Source organism: Pelophylax lessonae (genome assembly GCF_965119305.1).
Source record: "Pelophylax lessonae genome assembly, chromosome: 4".
Taxonomy (NCBI): domain Eukaryota; kingdom Metazoa; phylum Chordata; class Amphibia; order Anura; family Ranidae; genus Pelophylax; species Pelophylax lessonae.
Window position 1 is genome coordinate 626,230,128 of NC_138771.1, and position 23,515 is coordinate 626,253,642.

The 23,515-nt window shown below is 44.9% G+C and overlaps 1 protein-coding gene across 1 annotated transcript in view; it reads left to right on the forward strand.

Annotated features, from left to right (window-relative positions):
• Window positions 1–813: 813 nt before the first annotated feature.
• LOC309552172 (butyrophilin-like protein 1) overlaps window positions 814–23,515 on the forward strand; it is a 45,854-nt gene continuing 23,152 nt past the window's right edge. Inside the window, exon 1 of the mRNA XM_082252986.1 lies at window positions 814–912. Within this exon, the coding sequence (XP_082109112.1) occupies window positions 861–912 (52 nt within the window). The 5' untranslated portion in view covers window positions 814–860. The remainder of the gene's footprint in view (window positions 913–23,515) is intronic.

A 23,515-nucleotide genomic window follows, 5' to 3' on the forward strand; every position in this document is an offset into this window, starting at 1 on the left:
TACATTGTACTGCCTGGTCATACATTGTACTGCCTGGTGATACATTGTACTGCCTGGTGATACATTGTACTGCATGGTGATACATTGTACTGCCTGGTGATACATTGTACTGCCTGGTGATACATTGTACTGCATGGTGATACATTGTACTGCCTGGTCATACATTGTACTGCCTGGTGATACATTGTACTGCATGGTGATACATTGTACTGCCTGGTGATACATTGTACTGCCTGGTGATACATTGTACTGCATGGTGATACATTGTACTGCATGGTGATACATTGTACTGCCTGGTGATACATTGTACTGCATGGTGATACATTGTACTGCATGGTGATACATTGTACTGCATGGTGATACATTGTACTGCATGGTGATACATTGTACTGCATGGTGATACATTGTACTGCCTGGTGATACATTGTACTGCATATGAAGTCATTATTTTGCATGGAGGGTTTACACTGCTGTAATAGAACACATTGTATTCCATTTACAAAACACAGTGCTGTTACAATAAATAGTATATACAGGAGCTTGGACTATGCAATGTAAAGTCCAGTACAATCTATTATGTGATGATAATTAATAAAAATAGGGCTCGTCCGGGATTTGAACCCGGGACCTCTCGCACCCAAAGCGAGAATCATACCCCTAGACCAACGAGCCAGCTGCTAGGTAAAGGGAAGTCCCAGTCACAGGATCCTACACTGGTAATATGAGATTACATTACAGCTGATGAGTCATAATGAAACTGAAGGCAGTCACTGTCACTGTCACTGTCTAAGAAGCTGGAAGAAGAGTTGGGAGGACTGAGACAGAGTGCAATCTATAGAGGACCCTTATGTGCTGGGAGGATGGACCCTTTAATGCTGTCAGTGCTGATACTCTTGATCCAGGGGTTACAAGGTAAACTTTCTATGTCTATGCAGTCCAACACAAACCTATCTCAGCTTATTCTTCTCATTCTGTTCCATAGTTTCCCTTTCCCACTATTCAGTAAACTGAAACTAAAGTCTGAAAGAAACCCAGTTGTGCTCTTTCTTATTTTCTGGAGAATATCCACAGCTGATCATTGACCTGTATGGTGATCTGAGCACCAGTCTGATGTAAGGGGTCCATGTAGAAAATGTTCTTTTTATTGAGTAGAGATAACATTAAAATACAGGTTGGATACTTGGGTTTAATGAAGGACAATGCAAGATTAATACACGTATGAGCGATAAGGATCTGAGGATGAAATATAAACCAGTTGGTGGAATATGTATTAAACGGGGAGGTAAAGTGGCGGCGGCGCTGCCAGATGTAATGTCACAATCAATAACAAGTGGTAAATAAGATGTTTTATATCATATAGGAAATAAATAAATATAGTGAACCGATATCTAAAACCAATATGTAATAATAAATGGTGAAATCTCAATAATAAATATGAATAAATACATAAAATATACGTGGATATAGTAAAAAATGCAAATTGGTGTGACGCTTGGTTCCATAATATTACATAAACTGTATTAGGTGTATGACCATAAATCTAAAATGAAAAATTTAATTTGATATTATAAACAATTGTGATCTTAAATATAAAGTGAAAAAATATTAAATATATAGTGAAAAAATTAATAGGTGGTTGGCAACTGTGAATAAGTGAAGACACTAAACAGTGGTGTAATAACAAAAAATTTGCCAATACATAATATATTGGTGTGTACTCAAAAATATTATCCTATAAAAAGTGAATACGTGAGACAATAAATACAAATTGTGGGCTAAAAATTATACACAAGTGATAAATATATAAATGTGTAAAAAATTCATAAGATATAAATATAAAATGACATCCTTTAAAATTGATAAAAAAAGTCCATATACAAGTGGGTGAATTCCAGGGGGATAAGAAAAGGTGAATCCCGAGGTGGTCTGTGAAAAACGCGGGTGCTGGGTGAGGAAACCAGTGCTCCTCTCTTATGACTTCCCACACTCACCAGATGGCGGAACCCCTACAGGGGTAACCAGTGTATAAGATATTGGAATGGGCCCCTCAATAATCCAGATCGCGTACTCCACACTCCTTGGGCTAGACACACTTGCACTTTCCAATAATATATAATGGACGATATTTCCTCACATATGTAATGTATCCATAAGCATAGGCAGGTTCCAGACAATGTAAAAAAGAAACTCCATACAGTGAAGTACTGTAAACTATCCATTTATTATATAAGAAGACATAGAGTACTCACATTTAAAAGCAATAAATTGTACATGCAGGTATTAGGGACCGAAAAACCCTCGTGTAGCGGTGGTTTCCAGAACGCTGTGCATCCCAACGACCGGATCTGCGTCTCACTCGATAGTGCGGAACTGACGTGACTACGCTCTACGCGTTTCGTCATCAAATGACGTCATCAGGAGCAGCCAAAGTTGGTGGAATATGTTTTCCAATGGTTGAAGTACTGGCACTGGTGGGAAGTTATAGAAGAAATGCGTGGAATCCACCGTTGAAAGAATAAGGAAGGGAAGGTACCACCCATGCCCAGGAGAACAATTTTACAGGTTATTGTGAATATATCTTTGTCTGCTTTAGGAGCCATCAAGCATGGCTCTCGATAATGGGTCTGAAAGTATTGGCATCTGTTAAAAGAAGAAAGGAAAAAAAGGTTGCCCCAGTAGAGGCAACCTACAGAAAAATGCAAAAGAGAAATAAAAAGAGTAGAGGAGAGGCTTGTTTCCATAGGTACAGGCAGGACTTTTTTTCAGCTGGAACTTGGTGGAACTCAGTTCCACCACCTCTGGCTCAGTCCCTCTGCTCCCTGCTCACCACTATCACTTGTAAACCCAGAAATCCAGCTTCTGTGTTTACAAGTGACAGCTTGTCTCCTAATGGCTCCCACAGATCTGATCTCCTGAGTGGCTCTTACTGAGTGCAGGATGGGGACAAGGGGGGTGCAGGTGCCGTGCAGATGCCGACACCCCCACTGGATAATCTCCCTGCAAGTGAGAGAGTCTGAGCCACCTACAGTGTGGTTGTGGTTGAGTTCCTGCACCTATTTTCTGAGAAAAAAAAGCCCTGGGTACCGGAACAAGAAAGAGAATAGAGAGAGAAGAGCAGGAGAGCCAAAAAGTGAAGGGAAGAGAGTGGGAAAGTTTGGAAGGAAAGAGTAAGGAGGTTGGGTGGGGTCAAGAGGGAACCATGTTGAAAATGTTCAAAAATGTTGGAGCTCCTAATCCAGGAGTTACAAGGAAACATTTGACTGTCTATAGCAGCCTTTTTCAACTGGGGTACCTTTAGGTTCCTTTAGGGGTGCCTTAGCAAAAAGCCTAAAAATTGCCCAGAAATTGTATACAAACCAATGGGTGGATGAAGGCTGCCTTTTAGTTATGCAAAGCCACAGGCTTTCATTGTGCACCATTACAATCTTCCAGCCGCTGGCGTCCTACAACCAATGATATCATTGGTTAATAAGGAGGACTTGCACAGCATCCTTGTTTGACCTCACCACCCTTCATCGTCAAACTGGGGCACATTAGCTAAATGAGGGAAAAAACTGAGGGAGAAGAGAAACATTGGAATACCAGTCAGTACTAGTGTGCAAAGATGTGTCTGCTGTGGAAGAATAAATTACCTCTAATGTTGGATGTCCTATGTGTGTGGGTGTTGCGTTATGTAAAACTATTAGTTAAATTTTTACATTTAGGAATGGGTTGACCTGAGGTTGAGCAGGATTTTAAAGGCAAAAAAGAAAGGGTGTTGAACTCCCCCGTCAAGTACTCATGAAATTACAACTGTTTATGTAAAACACGAGTTCTTTATTGAATAAAGTTAAAAACTCCAATCAATGGAGATATAGCATAGATTAGGATCAATATATAACATTACAAGACATTGAAAAGAATGTAACCCATAAGACGAGCTCCCCAAAAAGGAAATTTAGGGGTACCGCCACGATATACATCAGCTTGGACAAGAGAATAGCCAATGATTTGGAAAACAGGACTTCTCCCTGGCTATTCTCATTGGCTCGTGTTATGGGTTACATTCTTTTCAATGTCTTGTAATCGAATATATAAAGTACAAGTGTCTCTGCGTCCAGTCCCTGTGTCCGTGGGATTGCGCTACTGCGCATGTGCCCCACGGACAGCTTTTGTGACTTGGAGCGCAGAGACTTCGGGCGGCCGGGCAAAATTGTTGAAGCGGCGGGTGTGCGCGGGCTCGCGGCGGGTGCGCGCTCGCGTGGACTTACTTCTAAGCGGCAGCGGCCGTTACAAGTGGCAGCGGGCGAGCGATGTCAAGCGAGAGCCGCTCAGTCAGCTCTGCGTGTGTTCCCGATGTTGCTAGGGCAACAGGGACGCTATGCGCAGAACTGGCTACGTCATGCGGCTCTCGCGTTGTTAGAAAAAAAACTAGATAAGCGAGAGCTGCTCAGTCAGCTTGTCCCCGACGTTGCTAGGGCAACAGGGACCCAGAGCTGACAAAGTCATGTGGCTCTCACGTGATTTAAAAAAAAAAAAGTCACAAGGGAGAGTGGCTCAGTAAGAACTGCGCATGTCCCCGAGGTTGCTAGAGCAACAGGGACGCAGTGCACAGTGCGTGACAGGTCGGACAAGGAGGCTGATGAGGGAGAGACTTAAAGATATTAAAAGGACATTGTATGAGGAAACTTATACTTGGAATTGAATGAGGAAACTTATACTTGGCAAACCCTTTGACTGTAATTATTGTGGTGAAAAAAGCGAATAGAGCCATGATTAATCTTTAAAGGAAAAAAGCTGTTGCTGTCAGGAAAAGGATCATTTAAACAGAGGAAAAAACTGTCACACTCAGCAAAGCAAATCTGCGACTGTAGAAACGTCTAGTGTTATATATTGATCTTAATCTATGCTATATCTCCATTGATTGGAGTTTTTAACTTTATTCAATAAAGAAAGCGTTTTACATATACAGTTGTAATTTCATGAGTACTTGACGGGGGAGTTCAACACCTATAAAGTCCCGGTTCTTTCTCTCTCTTTTTAGCTTTGACAATTCCCTGGGATGTGGTGTTGACAGGATTCCGCCTTGTCAACTTTTTCTTTAAAGCGGTTGTAAACTCTATAAAAAAAAAAAAAAACCTGCAAGACAAAGGCATAATGAGCTAGTATGCATCGCATACTAGCCCATTATGTGTAACTTACCTTAAAACGAAGCCCCGACACGGACCCCCGGACATCGCTGCGGGCGCTGCCATGGTCCCTCGTCGTCTCTTCCGGGTTCGGCGGCTCCGGCGCGCTGATTGGCCGGAAGAGACGGCTCCGGCGCGATGATTGGCCGGAGCCGCGATGACATCACTCCCGCGCATGCGCGTGGGAGTGATTTTTCCGGCAAGCTCCCGGCAACTTAATTGAAGGTCCCCCGGACCTTCAGAGCGCATGCGCCGCTCGCGCAAGCGGCTGCATGCACTGTAAATATCTCCTAAACCGTCCCGGTTTAGGAGATATTATTTGTACCTACAGGTAAGCCTTATTATAGGCTTACCTGTAGGTAAAAGTGTCAAAAAGCGGGATACTACCGCTTTAACAGGATTTTAAAGGATGACAGAAAAAATGTTGAGAAACACTGGTCCATAGCAGCCTTTCTCAGCCCTTTTACCCCAGAGGAACCCCTAAAATAATTTTCTGATCAATTATTTTTTACCAGAATCTTAGTAAAAGCTAACATTAAAATGCAATGAAGGAAATTGCAAGATTAATACAAATATGAGTAATAAGGGTTTGAGGTATATAAATATATACCAGTTGATGGAGCACAATTTCCAGTAGGTAAAGTACAGGCAGTGGTGTAACGTTATAGAAGAAATGTGAAGAAATGAGTTATGGAAGGTACCCTTACCCAGTAGAAGACGATCACAGGATATTTCTCACCCTTAGAGCCGGTGGGGGACCAATGCTGCATCCACTTAGGTAAGTATGATAGGGGGGAAAAAGATCCCATACTTCTATTTTAAACTCTTCCCTGTGTAAGTTTGATGTGTTTGAGCTCCGAAAGCCCTGGGACGTGCATTATTGCTCCAAAACCTAGTTTCTCAGTGTGGAGGCCCCCTTTTCCATGTTTATACAGTATATGGCACTTCTCCATTAGATAGCTACACTATACAATACGGCATTTTTCCTTTATATTTGTTTAAATAATTACAGAGTTGCATAGTATATATATATTTATGAAAAGTATGTTCATGAGTAAGGCCACCAGTCCATCCAGTTCCACCTGAGTGTGTGATTACTGTTTTCCCTATTCCAGTACATTGTGTTCGCTAAGAAACACAGCCATAAGTTTTTTTAACCTACTTGTTTAGTACAAACAGATCTCAATGGCCTACCCCGGCTACCTTCTTTTACATAGTTACATACATAGTAGGTGAGGTTGAATAAAGACATCAGTCCCTTCAGTTCAACCTGTACAGGTGTGTGTGTGTATGTCAGTGGCCTGATCATTTCCCATAACCCTGAATGTTGTGATCTGCATCTGTGAGATGCATGTCCAAGAGTCTTTTAAAAGTAGACATACTCCCCGCAGCTACCACCAATTGTGGAAGAGAGTTCCACATTCTCACCACCCTTGCAGTAAAGAACCCCTTACGCAGCTTAAGGTTAAACCTCCTCTCCTCTAATCTCATTGTGTGGCCACATGTCTTCTTGCACTCCTTTGGACTAAATCGTTTTCTACCTATGCTAGGATCGCCATTGAGGTATTTGTAAATCGCTATCATGTCCCCTCTCAGGCGTCTCCTCTCCAAGGAGAATAAATTAAGCGCTTGTAATTGCTCCTCAAAATTAAGGTCCTCCAATCCCCTTATTAGTTTAGTTGCCCTTCTTTGGACTCTTTCCAATTCCAGCACATCCTTTCTGAGGATTGGCTACCAGAGCTGGACAGAATACTCCAGGTGTGGCCGGACAATGGTTTTAAAAGGTGGCAGGATTATAGCTTTATTTCTGGAGTATATCCCCTTCCTTATGCATGCTAATATTCTGCCGGCTTTGACAGCTGCAGCTTGACATTGCATGCTATTACTTAGTCTATCTTCCACTAGAACCCCCAAATCCTTCTCCATTCTGGATTCCCCCAGAAGTCCCCCCCCAGAGCATAATTTGCGTTTATGTTTTTTGCCCCCAAGCGTAAAACCTTACACTTCTCTACATTAAATCTCATTTGCCACGTAGTTGCCCACTCTGTTATTTTGTTCAGGTCATTCTGTAAGATTTCTATATCTTGATGAGAAGTTATTGCCCCTAATTATCTTTGTGTTATCCGCGAAAACTGAGATTGAGCTACTGATTCCGTCCTCTATGTTATTGATGAATAAATTCAACAAAATTGGTCCCAGGACTGAGCCCTGGGGGACCCCACTTACCACTCCAGACCAGTCTGAGTATGCGTTATTTATCACCACCCTTTGGACACGCACATGTAACCAGTTTTCTATCCAAGAACAAACCATAACCACTTAAGCCCCGGAAGATTTTACCCCCTTCCTGACCAGGGGGTATTTTGCGATTCAGCACTGCCTGACTTTAACGGACAATTGCGCGGTCGTGCAATGCTGTACCCAAATGAAATTGACGTCCTTTTTTTCCCACAAACAGAGCTTTCTTTTGGTGGTATTTGATCACCTGTGCGATTTTTTGATCATGCGCTATAAACAAATAAAGAGCGTCAATTTTGCAAAAATTACAATATTTTTCACATTTTTTTATATGAAATTCCCCCCCCCCCAAAAAAATGTAAAAATCAACATTTTTTATCATTTTAGGCCAATTTGTATTCTGCTACCTATGTTTGGTAAAAAAAATCGCAAAAAGCGTATTTTGATACGTTTGCGCAAAAGTTATTGCGTTTACTAACAAAGGGAAAGATTTTTGTCATTTTTATTGTTTTTTTTTTTTAACGACTAATGGCGGCATTCTGTGATTTTTCTTTTGCGGGACTGTGACATTGCGGCAGACAGATCGGACCCTTGACTGACATTTTTGACACTTTTGGGGGTACCAGTGACATTACTACAGTAATCAGTGCTATACATATGCACTGTTACTGTAAAAATGACACTGGGAGGAAAGGGGTTAACTTTATAGGAGAGGGAGGGGTTAAGTGTGTCCCTAGGGGCATGCTTCTAACTGTGATTGGATGTGGCTGTGTGTGTAACAGCAGAGATCAACGGTCCTACATAGCAGGACCGTATGATCAGTGCTTTTACACAGGGGAGAATGACAGGCGGCTGTGTTTACATTAGCCGCCTGGCTTTCTCCCGCTGTATCCGATGATCGCGAGTGACCGGCGGACATCGGGTCCGCCGGTAACACGCGCGGGCTGCTTAGGGAACGAGCGGGGGCGGGAGCGCGTCTCCGGCGGCGCGCGCTCGCCCCCTAATGGCTCACAGGCTAGTGACGTACCGGTACTTCACTTTGCCTGTGAGGGGCTGACCGCCGCCGTATATAGTCGGGCGGCGGTCGGCAAGTAGTTAAGGGTCAATGCCTGCAGACCTTAGCTTGTAGATTAGGCATTTGTGGGGAACAGTGTCGAATGCCTTAGCGAAATCCAGATACACCACATCCACAGGTCTCCCCCTATCTAGCTCACAGCTCACCTCCTTGTAAAATGTTAGCATTACCTTCTTTCTTCTTTCTATACGGCCTTCTTTGCGCTACTCTAACTTTTTTTCAGTGCTAAATAAAAATGCCCTGTGCATGCTCGATGCCTGAGTCTGAGATTTTTTAGGGCTGAGGGCATTCCTTCCAGGGGAGGGCTGGCAGCCTTAGGCCTGGGGGGCAAGTACAGTCAAGTGGCCTATTGAACCATGGAATCAGCTCACCATCCATGCCCACCTGGTTTTGGACTGAAAGCTGTATACAGTGTCTGGCCCCTACAATAATCCAGCCCTGAGTGCGGCCTTTTTACTAGTTTTTACCATTTTTCAGAGTGGCCCGGGGGGCAATTGCCACCCTGCCCCCCTTGCCAGTCCTCCCCTGATTCCTTCTACCACCAGGTGACAGTGCTCGGGCCTGACATTTGGCCATGGTAGAAAGACGTATTACATGCTTCCCTCATACTCAGACAAATCGGGTATTTTTAAGCAAAATTTGAATATCTTAATAACCTTCAGCCAAAATGCTGGCCTGCCCCCCCACAGTATCTCCTCTTTGCTACAAGATGTTCTCAGTCTTCAGGGTTGAATGACTCATGGCATTGTATACAAAATTGAGATATGACTCTGTTTGTTGTGGCACCACATCCAATTAATGTAAGTATACGTAGAAAGAAAAAACATGTAGGTAATAGGACTTTAAAGGTAGCCACCGTTAATCCCATAAGGAGAAATCAGTACTCAAATATAAAAATACAAAATTTATTTTGACAACATAATCAAAAAATATCATAAAAACCACAACATGAATAAACATGAATGGTATGCATGAAGTGTTAAACATCACGCTCCTGTAGCAAAAGAACCCATAAATTGCCCATCGTTTGCAAACGGTCTGGTGTCTGTGATTCACAGAAACTAACGACCTCCCGTGTCCGGGCCAATGTGGATTTTAGTGTGTAGCTACCAATGGATCGCTATGCATTTCGCTAAACAGCTTCCTCGGGAGATCCTATTGGTGTTTGGATAGTATCCACGAGGCATCAAATACCCGTATTTATCGGCGTATAACACGCACTTTTTTCTCCTAAAAATGGAGGGCAAAACACCAGTGCGTGTTATACGCCGATCTATTAAAAAAAAAAAACAGTCTAGGCAGCGCTGAGAGGCAGAGGAGGGGGGCAGGCCGGGCCGAGTAGAAGGAAGGAAGAGCGGTTGCTGTCATAGGAAGTCCCACCTCCTATGATAGACACCACAGTGATCCAATGCCGGGACACGGGATGTGTAACGTCTATCCTAGGCGCCGGGACTACTGATGACAGCGGCTGCTCGTCCTCGCTTCTCCTCGGTCTGGCCCGCCCCTCTCTGCCTCTCAACGCGGCCTTTTTACAATACAATGTCACCGCTCTCTGCAATGGCACTGGCGAGGCTGCTGTTACTTTGCCCTGCATTGATGGACACTGCGCTGGCGAGGCTGCCCTGGGGGACACGACACTGGCGAGGCTGCACTGGGGGACACTGCGCTGGCGAGGCTGCACTGGGGGACACTGCACTGGCGAGGCTGCACTGGGGGACACTGCGCTGGTGAGGCTGCACTGGGGGACACTGTGCTGGCAAGGCTGCACTGGGGGACACTGCGCTGGCAAGGTTGCACTGGGGGACACTGCACTGGCGTGGCTGCACTGGGGGACACTGCGCTGGCGAGGCTGCACTGGGGGACACTGCGCTGGCGAGGCTGCATTGCTGTACACTGCGCTGGCGAGGCTGCATTGATGGACACTGCCCTGGCGAGGCTGCATTGATGGACACTGCACTGGCGAGGCTGCATTGCTGTACACTGCGCTGGCAAGGCTGCATTGATGGACACTGCGCTGGCGAGGCTGCATTGATGGACACTGCGCTGGCGAGGCTGCATTGCTGTACACTGCGCTGGCGAGGCTGCATTGATGGGCACTGCGCTGGCGAGGCTGCATTGATGGACACTGCGCTGGCGAGGCTGCATTGATGGACACTGCGCTGGCGAGGCTGCATTGATGGACACTGCGCTGGCGAGGCTGCATTGATGGACACTGCGCTGGCGAGGCTGAATGAACCCTGCGCTGATGAGGCTGCATTCATGGGCACTGGTAAGACTGCATTTGATTAAAAAAAAAAATTCTGAGTTCAATGCTGTTTATTTCAAATTTAACCTTTTTTCCTAAAATTTCCCTCCTAAATTTGAGGTGCGTGTTATACGCCGATAAATACGGTATCTTCTCACTTTTAATATGAGAGTGTGATGATGGTGATAGAAATATTCTTATATTGAAAATGTCCACTCTGTATCAGTTTCCTTCTTGCTATTCGGGAGCCACGGCTCCTCTACCTAGCCGATCCAATCCTATGGCAAAAGCCCCTCTGACAGGGAAACAATGGAGATTTCCACTCCGTTAGTTTCTGTGAATCACAGACACCAGACCCTGGCAAACGATGGGCAATTTTGGGGTTCTTTTGCTACAGGAGCATGCTGTTTAGCACTTCATGCATACAATTCATGTTGTGGTTTTTATGATATTTTTTGATTATTTTGTCGAAATAAATTTTGTATTTTTATATTTAATCGAGTACTGATTTCTCCTTATGGGATTAACGGTGGCTACCTTTAAAGTCCTATTACCTACTGTATATGTTTTTTCTTTCTAGACTCATGGCATTGCTTAACATATCATGGGCCTGCCTCCCCAAGTATAATGCCCTGCACTCACAGTGTATTGATACAGAGTGGTGCTGATGTCATCACGTTGGCTTTCTGCATCATCTAGTGCTGTCCACCACTGGGAAAAGACCAAACAGGAAGAGGACTCAGCACAATAAGTATCCCAACTAAAGGACATGAGATAAAAAAAAATAGGATACCCTAATTTGGGTGGAGAATTAAGGGGGGATTGGGGTTGTCAGGGGGGGGGGGGGGCGGCACAGCTCAGATTAGGGCTTTTTCTCCAGCGGGCAAACGGTGTGGCCAGGGAACATCAGGAAGGTAGGTATCAGCAATAATGGGGGTTTGGCTATAAAGTAAACCTGTTACTATGACATTGTAATACTAGGTCTCTGCTCAGATCATCTCCTTACCAGGTCCATAAGGTGAGGCAAACCAGAACTCCTATTTGCACTCCATAAAAGGTTACCAGAAGGCAGCAGCGCATTCAAGGCTCAAAATACCTCAACTCCATATGATGATACAAATGGTCCATTGCTACTGTGGCTGCTTGGGGGCCTAGGGGCAAGGGTATCCCTGTTTGGACTTATGTAGGGTTTGCAAAAAAGCTCACCTCCCGTTCTTTTCATTGCTCCATTCCCTCTGCTTGAAGAAAAAAATCAAAGCTAGCTTAAAAAGCAAAGACTACGTTCTGCGCATAGATCCACCCAGCTAAACCAGTTGAGTCCAGGCAGGCCACAACAGACATTAAGGTATGGGTATTGGTGCATGACACTGGTAACAGTGGGAGTCATAAGGAATAGAAAGTCTGAGCCCTTGTGGATTTTTCAATTATTCAAGCAGTTTTTGCCTGGTAGGTATGGGCATGGTGTGACTGCCATCTGTTTTAGCAAAAGACAGGCCTCTTATGTTAGCAATTATTATTAGTAGGTGCTATATAGTGCCATGGCCAATAAGGAATATGGGGGCTTATGTTAGGGGTAATATGGTAAAGGGGGCTATTATTAGATGTTTGATTTAGGCCATTGGGCACCAGTGAAAAATGCTGAGTTCTATGGAGTAAGGTTGTTAACAGAGTGGCAAATTGGTTAGGGCCATCACATTTTACTGCTCAGTCCTATGATGTGTAGATATGCTGCTGCCAATGGTATCTTGTAATGAACCTGAATGAGTGATGGGCAGGTTTGCTTAAACCCTATCCTGCCCAGATTTTAAATGAACATTTCCACATGGGATAATCCATGCTGGGATACAATAATGAAATCTTCTCTTGAGGGCCATCAGACACTTGCACTTCTGGTAGCTCTCTATACCATCTGTCACTTACAGCTTGGGTCTCTTCTGAAGATCAAGAGCCTACCAGAGTGTTGAGGTTATGTGATTGCCATATGAGCTCTGACATAATAATTATCTGCAGACTGGAGGGTTCCTTGACATAATAAGCCTTCAGCCTGCAAATGAAGACCGCCACCTCCAGACTTCAGTGGCCGTTAATTTAATACTGCAATTGTCAGATACAATTACAGAATTAAAAAAAACAAAACTTAAAATAGAAGAAATGCATTCCTTTACATTTCTGCACGTTTGTCAGCCTATAGTAATACACAAAGAACAATGTAAAATCTTTATATGTTCCTAAAAAAGTATAAAACTATTTAGGTAGGCAAATTGTTATTGTATGAATTTCCATCTACTTTATATGTGTGATTTTTTTCTAATTATGAAATACATACAATTTAAGATACATGTAGATTTACATGTTGTAGAGTTTGTAGCAGTTTTTTAAATACCATACATTACTATGCTGCAAGGTAACATTCTGTGATGGATGTGTTCCAGGCTTGTCATGCAATGATTTCACAATATCTGAAATAACCGAGCTCCAATTACTGCATGTGTACGCACTTTTTATACCAAGTTTTTAGAGTCCCGTGATTTATGTGTGACTCTATGTTTTTTTCCATTCAAAACTAATTTGTGCTTTTCGCAAGATTTATTCACTTAAAAGCGGTATTAATACCAAAACCAACAATTAATGTGTACAGAACGCCAACCAGAAGTATAATTTCCTACTTGTGTGATTGGTTCACTGATTTTGACAGAAGTCTGCCTAAGATGCAAGTCAGATTTCAGGCATTACCTGCAACAAAAATGTCATTTTTGGTGAGATTCTTCCAATAGGAGCTGACATCTAAAGGGATGCAGGCCCAGAAGCTTTTCTCATTAGAGCCCTGCAGGTGCACAGCTTAATGATAATTAAGAAATCACTATCATTAGACTCAGCAGAGACTGGCCAAATTTCGATCCATGTATGGACAACCTGGTTGTACACAAGTCGATCTATTGATAAAACCAGCCTATCGGGTTTTTTCTCGAAAGATTAGTGCCACTGGCTATAACAACACTGATGTTGTTATAGCCAGTCGCCTAACAGTCGCCTGACAAGTCGCGGTAGTGTGATTTGGGTCTTACTGCGTTGATGATGAAATCAAGTAATTGCCTAAAATTTGGCCAGCTTAAGACCCCACTTGATTTGTAAGCCAATGGTCATGAGTAGCATCGGGAGACAGTATTACACATTTAAGGACAGTAGTACACGTGTTGAATTGTAAGTGCAATATTATTGTTTTTTTGGGGGTAAAAAGAAAGCTCTACACCATTCCAATACATATTGTTTTCCTTTAGTATTTTACTATGTACATTTCACTTTGCATTCCAGAAATTCCCCTCAAGGGTTAATAAAGTTGAGAACTGGCCTCAACAGGTAATAGGCTAGTTTGTAGCACTGCTATTTTTAGTGATAGAGCTAAAAATAGCTGCAAAAAAAAAAAAAGAGTCACAACTCTACTCATCCAAAAGCACTTCTTAGACTTAAAGCAGTACTCAACCACCTTACCCTCCAGGCAGCTAGCCATTGATGATGCTCCTGGTCCACCTTTCGGCTCATTCCCTGGCTGCTCTGGGTGCCTGACCTTGCAGCCTCCTGGGAGAGGTGATGAAAAAGTATTCCAGGAGGTTGCAGGACCAAGTACATGTCATTCTGACTTGGGCCAGAATTCAGTGTGGGGGGGGATGTTGTACAATATTTAACCACTTGCCGACCACTCACATGGAGCGTACTGCGGCAAAGTGGCTCGATTCCGTCCAGCGACATAGACCTATTTAGCTGGACTCCACCCCTTGTGGGAGGTGCGTGCGCCGCCGGAGGCTTGCTCCTGCTGTATTCAGACACAGCGGGAGTCGGGCTAGGGGAGGAGAGGTGGTGATCACCGCCGCTTTTCCCAGATCGTCGGGGATCAAGTGAGGAAATCCGCCCGCTTTGTTTACACACATCTATGTGACAGACAGTCACAGATTACAGGATTCAGCATAGCTGAACCTGCGATCTGTGCCTGTGTCACACAGTCCCCTCCCCCCACACACGTCAGTAAGCACCAGGCATACATTTAACCCCTTGATCACCAATAAAGTTAACCCCTTCCCTGCCAGTGTCATTATTACAGTAACAGTGCATATTTATAGCACTGATTACTGTAGTAAAGTCACTGGTCCCCCCAAAAGTGTAAAAAATGTCAGTCAAGGGTCCGGTCTGTCCGCCTCAATGTCGCAGTCCCGCAAAAAAAAAATCGCAGATCGCCGCCATTACTCGTTAAAAAACAATAAAAATGACATAAATCTTTCCCGTAGTTAGTAGCTGCGATAACTTTTGCGCAAACCAATCAAAATACGCTTATTTCAATTTTTTTTTACCAAACATATGTAGCAGAAAACAAATTGGCCTAAAATGTAAAAAAATTTAGATTTTTACATTTTTTTGGGGGGGAATTCCATATAAAAAAATGTGAAAAAATTGCTATTGTCGCAATTTTTGTTTATAGCGCAAAAGGGAAACATTGCACAGGTGATCAAATACCACCAAAAGAAAGCTCTGTTTGTGGGAAAAAAAAGACATAAATTTAATTCGGGTACAGCATCACACGACCGTGCAATTTTCCATTAAAGTAACGCAGTGCCGAATCGCAAAATATGGCCTGGTCCGGAATGGGGTAAAATCTTCTGGTCTTAAAGCGGTTAAAAATACACTCATTGAGAATTTTTTTGTCAAAGACATGTAGCTAAATACATTTTGGCCTAAATATATGACAAAAATTGAATATATTGGATATTTTTTAACTGTCAAAGTAGAAAAATATTGTTATTTTTTCAAAATTGTCGCTCTTTTTTTATTAATATCGCAAAAAATGAAAAGCGCAGAGGTGATCAAATACCACCAAAAGAAAGCTCTGTTTGTGGGAAGAAAAGGACGTAAATTTCGTTTGGGTACGGCGTTGTCAGTTAAATTTGCGCAGTGCCAAGTTGCAAAAAGTGGCCTGGACGTAAAGCAGGAAAATCCTCCGGTCCTAAAGTGGTTAAGAGGAACTAACTAGCTTTTGAGAGTTACGTTCCATTTTGAAGTAGATCTGAAACCCAACTCTGCCATTTTCTTTTCTAAAGCGCTGTGTATCATAAACAACTGATATTATTTTTGATGTAAAACACAGTTTTAACCTTTAGCCCCCATTCACACTGGGGCGACGCTACTTCGCACCGCGACCTCCGAGGTCGCGGTGCGAGCAGCGCGCCGCTACCTCGGAGCGGCCGCCACGGACTTCGTAACATTGAAGTCTATGGTGGTCGCCTCCTGGTCGCCCCAAAGAAGCTCCGGACCCTTTTTCTGAGTCGGAGCGACTTGTTTCGCTCCTATCAGAACGGGTCCGCAGCTTCCCTATGGGAGGCGACCTGCGGCGACCTGTGAGGCGACCAGGTCGCCTCACAGGTCGCCCCAGTGTGAACGGGGGCTAAATCCTTTTTTTTTGCATCTCAGTACTGCTGATCTCCGGCAACCCGTTTCAGCTACTTTCTGTCTACATGCATTCTCTTCAGCATTGGCTGCACATCTTTGCACTGGACTGGCTTCTGGATAGTGACAGTGTTGGACCATGCCTGTGAAATATGATGCTGCGGTCTGTATCAGGGGGGCATGTGACAGGATGACAACAGGAACACAATTGAGAGAGAAAGTGGTCACCCCATAACAGGAAGCGCTTGAACATGTCAGGATCTTTTTTAATGAAAGGTGCAGATTTAAAAAAAATTGACATTGATAAAATGTATATCTGATATATCAGCATTATATATATATATACACACACACACACATCAGTAATTGCATTTACATCTATTATAACAATTCCTTACAGCAGTGTTAGTTTCGCCAACAAAAACATTTTCGTCAAAATTTTCGTCAAAATTTTCGTCAGTGGCCCTTTTATGATGACGAAAACGAAACGAAAAGTACACCACATTTTTGTCCACTGACGAAAACTATGACGAAAATCAATTATGTTTTCATTAACGAACGAAAACTAAACGAAATTGTGAGGCAGGGTCGTTTACCCTCATGAACTTCCAGTTACCACTGAACTCAGTCTTCTTCGCTCCCAGCAAGCAAGCGACTTGAGTGCTTCACTTAGCAGCAGTTAGCAGGTTGTGCAGCCAGCATTACAGACCTCCGAGTCCTCGGATGACCATTAATAGCAGCACTGTACATTACAGGCCTCCCGACGAGAGTCCCACTCTTGACGACGACCATCCAGAGCAGGGAGCATTGTGAGTGTGTACATTCGAATTACAGGCCTCCCCTCAGACCACCATCCATCCAGAGCACTGTGTGCATTACAGGCCTCCTCTGACCACTGGCATCCACAGCACTTTACGTTACATCTCTCAGACCTGAGACCACCATCCAGCATTGTGCAGCATTACAGGCCTCTCAGAGTCAGTCCACTGTCCCAGAGCACTGTGCATTACAGGTCTCCCTTCAGACAACCATCCAGAGCACTGTGCAACATTACAGGCCTCTCTCATACCAACATCCAGAGCACTGTGCACCAATACAAGCCTCTCTTATACCACCATCCAGAGCACTGTGCAGCATTACAGGCCTCATCAGACCACCGTCCTGCGTTACAGGCCTCCTCAGACCACTGTCCAGAGCACTGTGTACCATTACAGCTACAGTCCAGTGCACTGTGCAGCATTACAGGCCTCCCCAGACCACTGTCCAGAGCACTGTGTGCAATCCATTACAGGCCTCCTTCTCAGACTATCCATGTCCAGAGCACTGTGTGCATAACAGGCCTCTCCAGACCACCATCCAGAGCACTGTGCAGCATTACAGGCCTCCTCAGACCAATGTCCAGAGCACTGTGCAGCATTACAGGCCTCTCTCATACCACCATCCAGAGCACTGTGCAGCAATACAAGCCTCTCTCATACCACCATCCAGAGCACTGTGCAGCATTACAGGCCTCCTCAGACCACCGTCCTGCTTTACAGGCCTCCTCAGACCACTGTCCAGAGCACTGTGTAGCATTAAAGCTACAGTCCAGAGCCCTGTGCAGCATTACAGGCCTCCTCTGACCACTGGCATCCACAGCTCTTTATGTTACATCTCTCAGACCTGAGACCACCATCCAGCATTGTGCAGCATTACAGGCCTCTCAGAGTCAGTCCACTGTCCCAGAGCACTGTGCATTACAGGTCTCCCTTCAGACAACCATCCAGAGCACTGTGCAACATTACAGGCCTCTCTCATACCAACATCCAGAGCACTGTGCAGCAATACAAGCCTCTCTCATACCACCATCCAGAGCACTGTGCAGCATTACAGGCCTCCTCAGACCACCGTCCTGCTTTACAGGCCTCCTCAGACCACTGTCCAGAGCACTGTGTAGCATTAAAGCTACAGTCCAGAGCCCTGTGCAGCATTACAGGCCTCCTCAGTCCACTGTCCAGAGCACTGTGTGCAATCCATTACAGGCCTCCTTCTCAGACTATCTGTCAGGATGGCAGGTGGAGCCTGACTAATAGGGAGAACTCTCACCTGATGAGAAGGCCGTGGTAGCAGAGCTGGATGCCGGATGGACACCAAGGTAAGTACTCTGATAAGGACACAGGTTCACCTGAGGTGTGGAGTCTAAGTGTTAGCTGGTTTTCACCAGGGCCCCTAATGGTGGGGATGGACTACGCTGCAAGCTAGCACCAGGTCACGGTCCCCAGGATCACCCAGCCAGGCGGAGCGCAGGTTCTGGTCCAGAAGCAGAGAAGCAGACAAGGGTTAACCAAGAGAGTAGTCAGACGAGCCAGAGGTCAGGGGGGGCAGCAAGTAGCAAGGTCAAGAGGAAGCTGGGTCAAATAATCAGGAACAACAGGTACACAGGAACACAGGATCACAAGGAAGAGCTGAAGATAACACAGCAACTTCCTGTAGTGACAGCTGTGTTTAAATAGGCCAATTTGGTAGCCTCGAGCTATACTGAGGTAGCCTCGAACCACACTGAGGTAGCCTCTAGCTATTCAAGGCGCCTCTTCGTACACGCATGCGTATAGGCGTTCGCCGGTTTGCGGCACCAGTGCGCCTGTGTATAGCAGTGGATCCCTGACACTATCCATGTCCAGAGCACTGTTTGCATAACAGGCCTCTCCAGACCACCGTGCAGCATTATAGGCCTCCTCAGACCACTGTCCAGAGCACTGTGTGCAATCCATTACAGGCCTCCTTCTCAGACTATCCATGTCCAGAGCACTGTGCAGCATTACAGGCCTCCTCAGACCATCCAGAGTGTCTAAATCTATATCTGTGAGTTTGTTCAAACCTTAATACCATAAATAATAATAGGATATTCAATTTTTTTTTTACTGAAGGAGTATATAATGAGTTTGGAAATTCTATAGAAATGCTTAAATATTGCATTACAATTTAACTAAAAACATTTGATTTTAGTTGACTAACATTTTTTTTATTCGACTAAAATGTACTTGAGGTTTTAGTTATATAAAATATGACTAAAACTAAAACAATTGCAAATACCTAAATTAGGACTAAGACCCTAAATGGCATTTTATTTAAAAGACTATAGCTAAAACTAAATCAAAATCCAATGCCAAAGTGAACACTGCCTTACAGTACCTTCATTCTTAATACTTAACTATCCCTCAACCCCTTAGAGCTTATTCACACCAAATACAGTGACTTGCATTTTTATGCACCTGATTAGCTCCGGTTACCGCCAGAGCACATAGAACCCAATTGTTCTCTGTGTGCACTGTTCCAATTACAAAACTGCCTTGAAGTAGGTTGCGGTGTGGTATGTAAAATGGAGACATTCTGCATTTTTACGGAAAGTACTGGTCCGCACCTGAAGTCACTGTTGGTTTCCACACCCCTCTGTTGCCTAGAAATAAATTAGGATGTAACTTTTTTTTCATAGAAGATAGGTGTGTAAAGTCATTCAACACCTATCCTTACGAATAACAATTAACTCTCCACTTTGAACACACTAATGCTAAGCAGAACATCCCAAGTATCCTTTGCAAAAATTGGTTATTGGTAAACTGTCTTTTTTTAGTCTTAAATCTTATTATTTCCATATTCCCTCCAGTGGTCCAATAATTGTCAAAACATTTGGTAACCTGAAGGTCTGGTACAATGTTTGTAGATTTTTTTGGATAATGTAGATAGTTGGTATATAACCAGAGTTGTATAAAGTACTCAAAACCCATACTTGAGTAGAAGTGGAAGTGCTCGATCAAAAAGTGACTTGAGTAGAAGTACTAAAGTATTCAACATTTTTTGTACTTAACCACTTAAGCCCCGGAAGATTTTACCCCCTTCCTGACCAGGGGGTATTTTGCGATTCGGCACTGCGTGACTTTAACGGACAATTGCGCGGTCGTGCGACGCTGTACCTAAACGAATTTGACGTCCTTTTTTTCCCACAAACAGAGCTTTCTTTTGGTGGTATTTGATCACCTGTGCGATTTTTTGATCACGCGCTATAAACAAAAAAAGAGCGTAAATTTTGCAAAAATAACAATATTTTTCACATTTTTTTATATGAAATTCCCCCCAAAAAAAAAGTAAAAATCAAAATTTTTTAACATTTTCGGCCAATTTGTTTTATGCTACATATGTTTGGTAAAAAAAAATCGCAAAAAGCGTATTTTAATTGGTTTGCGCAAAAGTTATCGCGTTTACTAACAAAGGGAAAGATTTTTGTCATTTTTGTTGTTTTTTTTTTTAACGCGTAATGGCGGCGATCTGCGATTTTTTTTGCGGTACTGCGACATTGCGGCGGACAGATCGGACCCTTGACTGATATTTTTGACACTTTTGGGGTTACCAGTGACATTTCTACAGTAATCAGTGCTATATGTATGCACTGTTACTGTAAAAATACACTGGCAGTGAAGGGGTTAACTTTATTTGAGAGGGAGGGGCTGTGTGTGTCCCTTGGGGCGTGATTCTAACTGTGATTGGCTGTGGCTTGAGGTGTAGTTACACTGATCAACGGTTCTACATAGTAGATCCGTATGATCAGTGTCTCTACACAGGGAGAACTGACAGGCAGCTTGTTTACACGTGACCACGCGGGAGCGGGAGCGCGCCGCCGGCGGCGCCTGCTCGCTCCCCGAACCCTCCCAGGCTAGTGACGTACCGATACGTCACTCTGCCTGTGAGGGGCTGACCGCCGCAGTATATAGTCGTGCGGCGGTCGGCAAGTGGTTAAGAGGGGCGGCAAACTGACGCCCAAGTAGCAGTAGCGTATCATTCATGTGTGCGGTGCGCATGGCCTCAAGGGCAGGGGGTCCCACTGACTTCTCTTGTTAGCTCTGGTTGGGACAGGGAAACACTGCACCGCACAGTAGGCCGCTTACACAGCCTCTCCGCCGCGTCCGCCTAGTTATTTGTTCAACTGCATTCAGACCAGGTACAGTAAAGGGGGAGAAGCTGGAGGAGCCCTGCAGGGTGCAGGGAGCCGGGAAACGCCGCTGACAGCTCCATCTACAGTAGGAAGGACAGGTGAGAGAACTGGCCCAGCCCACCCAGAACAAGTGCAGAGGACCGCTCGGTCCTGTCAAAAGTATAGGTAGCGGGGCTGGCAGCAGTGAGGGACATGGGAGGCTGAGAGACCCTGGGACTCATGGAGCAGGAATCCACAGGGGACAGTCCGGTCTCACTGAGTGAAGCCGCTGGCATGAAACCCAGAGCTGCAGGCAGAGGATCGGGGAGCTGTGGAGAGTGTCAGAAGCCTTGGAAGGGCTAAGGCTCAGCTTGGGGGGCAGGCAGGTGCGTCTCCTTGCCCGGAAAGTCGTGAGCCTATCCGGGGGAACCGCATAGGATGGAACGCAAATCAGTTCACCCGATACAGTAAAAAGGGAGGAGCTGGAAAAGGTTGCAGATGCTGTGTGAGAAGACCCCATCTCCTAATAGGTATCTGGGTATCTGCTGAGAGGAGGGGCCTGAGAGATGTTTACAGGGCAAAAGGAGTGTAAAACTAACAGAAAGTAAGTGTCACTGATCCTAGCACCCAGCACTGCCAAACAATCCCCACCACCAAAGCTGCCACTTATGCCACCCCACCCCCCAGCACTGCCCCTGATCCCATCCCCTCCCCCTACCACCACTGTCACTGAACCCATCAACTCCCCAGCACTGCCACTGATCAAAGTGATGATCTGTGATGGGGGGGGGGGGGGGTCTGTGATAGAGAGGGGTCTGTGATAGAGAGGGGTCTGTGATAGGTGGGGGGGGGGGGGTCTGTGATAGAGAGGGGTCTGTGATAGGTGGGGGGGTCTGTGATAGAGAGGGGTCTGTGATAGGTGGGTGATCTGTGATAAAGAGGGGTCTGTGATAGGGGGGGATCTGTGATAAAGAGGGGTCTGTGATGGGGGGGGGATCTGTGATAAAGAGGGGTCTGTGATGGGGGGATCTGTGATAAAGAGGGGTCTGTGATAGGGGGGGGGGGATCTGTGATAAAGAGGGGTCTGTGATGGGGGGATCTGTGATAAAGAGGGGTCTGTGATAGGGGGGGGATCAGTGATAAAGAGGGGTCTGTGATAGGTGGGGGATCTGTGATAAAGAGGGGTCTGTGATAGGTGGGGGATCTGTGATAAAGAGGGGTCTGTGATAGGGGAGTAAATGGGATAGGGAGGGATCTGTGATGGAATAGTCTGTGAGGAAGGGAGTCTGTGATGGGGAGGGGGGGGGGGGGGGAATCTGTGATGGGATGGTCTGTGATTGGGGGTTCTGTGATGGAGAGGGGTCTGGGTCTGGGATAGGGAGTTTGTGGTTTGGAATTGAACATAATGGTAGGTCATATACTTTTGCATATAGACAAGGTGCTGTTGCATAGAAATCGGACTTCCTGATAAGTGTAGTTTTAGTTTTATTTAAAGAATAGACGTGTCAACATTTTAGTGAGCGTCATTTTTTTTTTGGGGGGGGGGGGGGGGGCAGCATTTCATTCTTGGACCCAGGCAGCACAATGTCTTGGGCCAGTCCTGCGTCCACCAAGTAATGACAGGGATCTTTCAGCAAACTTGGCTACTCTTGTGCACTTTTGTGCAAGGACCTTGGAAGACCCATTTTTTGTGAACGTTAGGCAACAAATACATTTTCATATTTTCAGTTACCATTATGGGCAACAATATCAACTAGAAAACTTACAATTTCCGGGGAAAGAGCAAGAACAGAGAAGAGCGGTTAAAAAAAAAACTGCTCCAACTTGCTCACTTCACTGGCGGTTGCCATCTTCAAATGGTTGTAGTTTAAAAATGATAAATCCTACAGCGAAGAGCTTTATATTGTGAGACCACACACAATAACCAGACTCAGACCTACATTTTGATGCATAGTATGTGTCTGAAATAATAAAAATGAAGGCACATCCCCTGGATGGATGGAAAATAGGGTTTCCATCTGTCCGGATTTCACGGACAGGATCGGAATCAGATAGCAGCGGATGTCAGCGTAGGTGTCTCCGCTGACATCCGCTGCCCCATAGGGATGCATGGAGGATCCGATCAGATCCGCCTAAAAAACTGACAGGCGGATCTGATTGGATTGTTCGTATGAAAGGGGCCTAACTCTCTTTTTAGCCAAATAACGGGGTCACATGACCTTCAGCCCCGCCCCCGCCTCCCAGCATGTAAAACCCCTTAAGGGGCTGGCACCGCCGACTCCAAGGGGTTAATGAAAACTGCAGACTTAAAAAAGATTGATATTTTTAAACGTTATATCAAATTTTAACCACTTAAGCCCCAGAAGATTTTACCCCCTTCCTGACCAGGGGGTATTTTGCGATTCGGCACT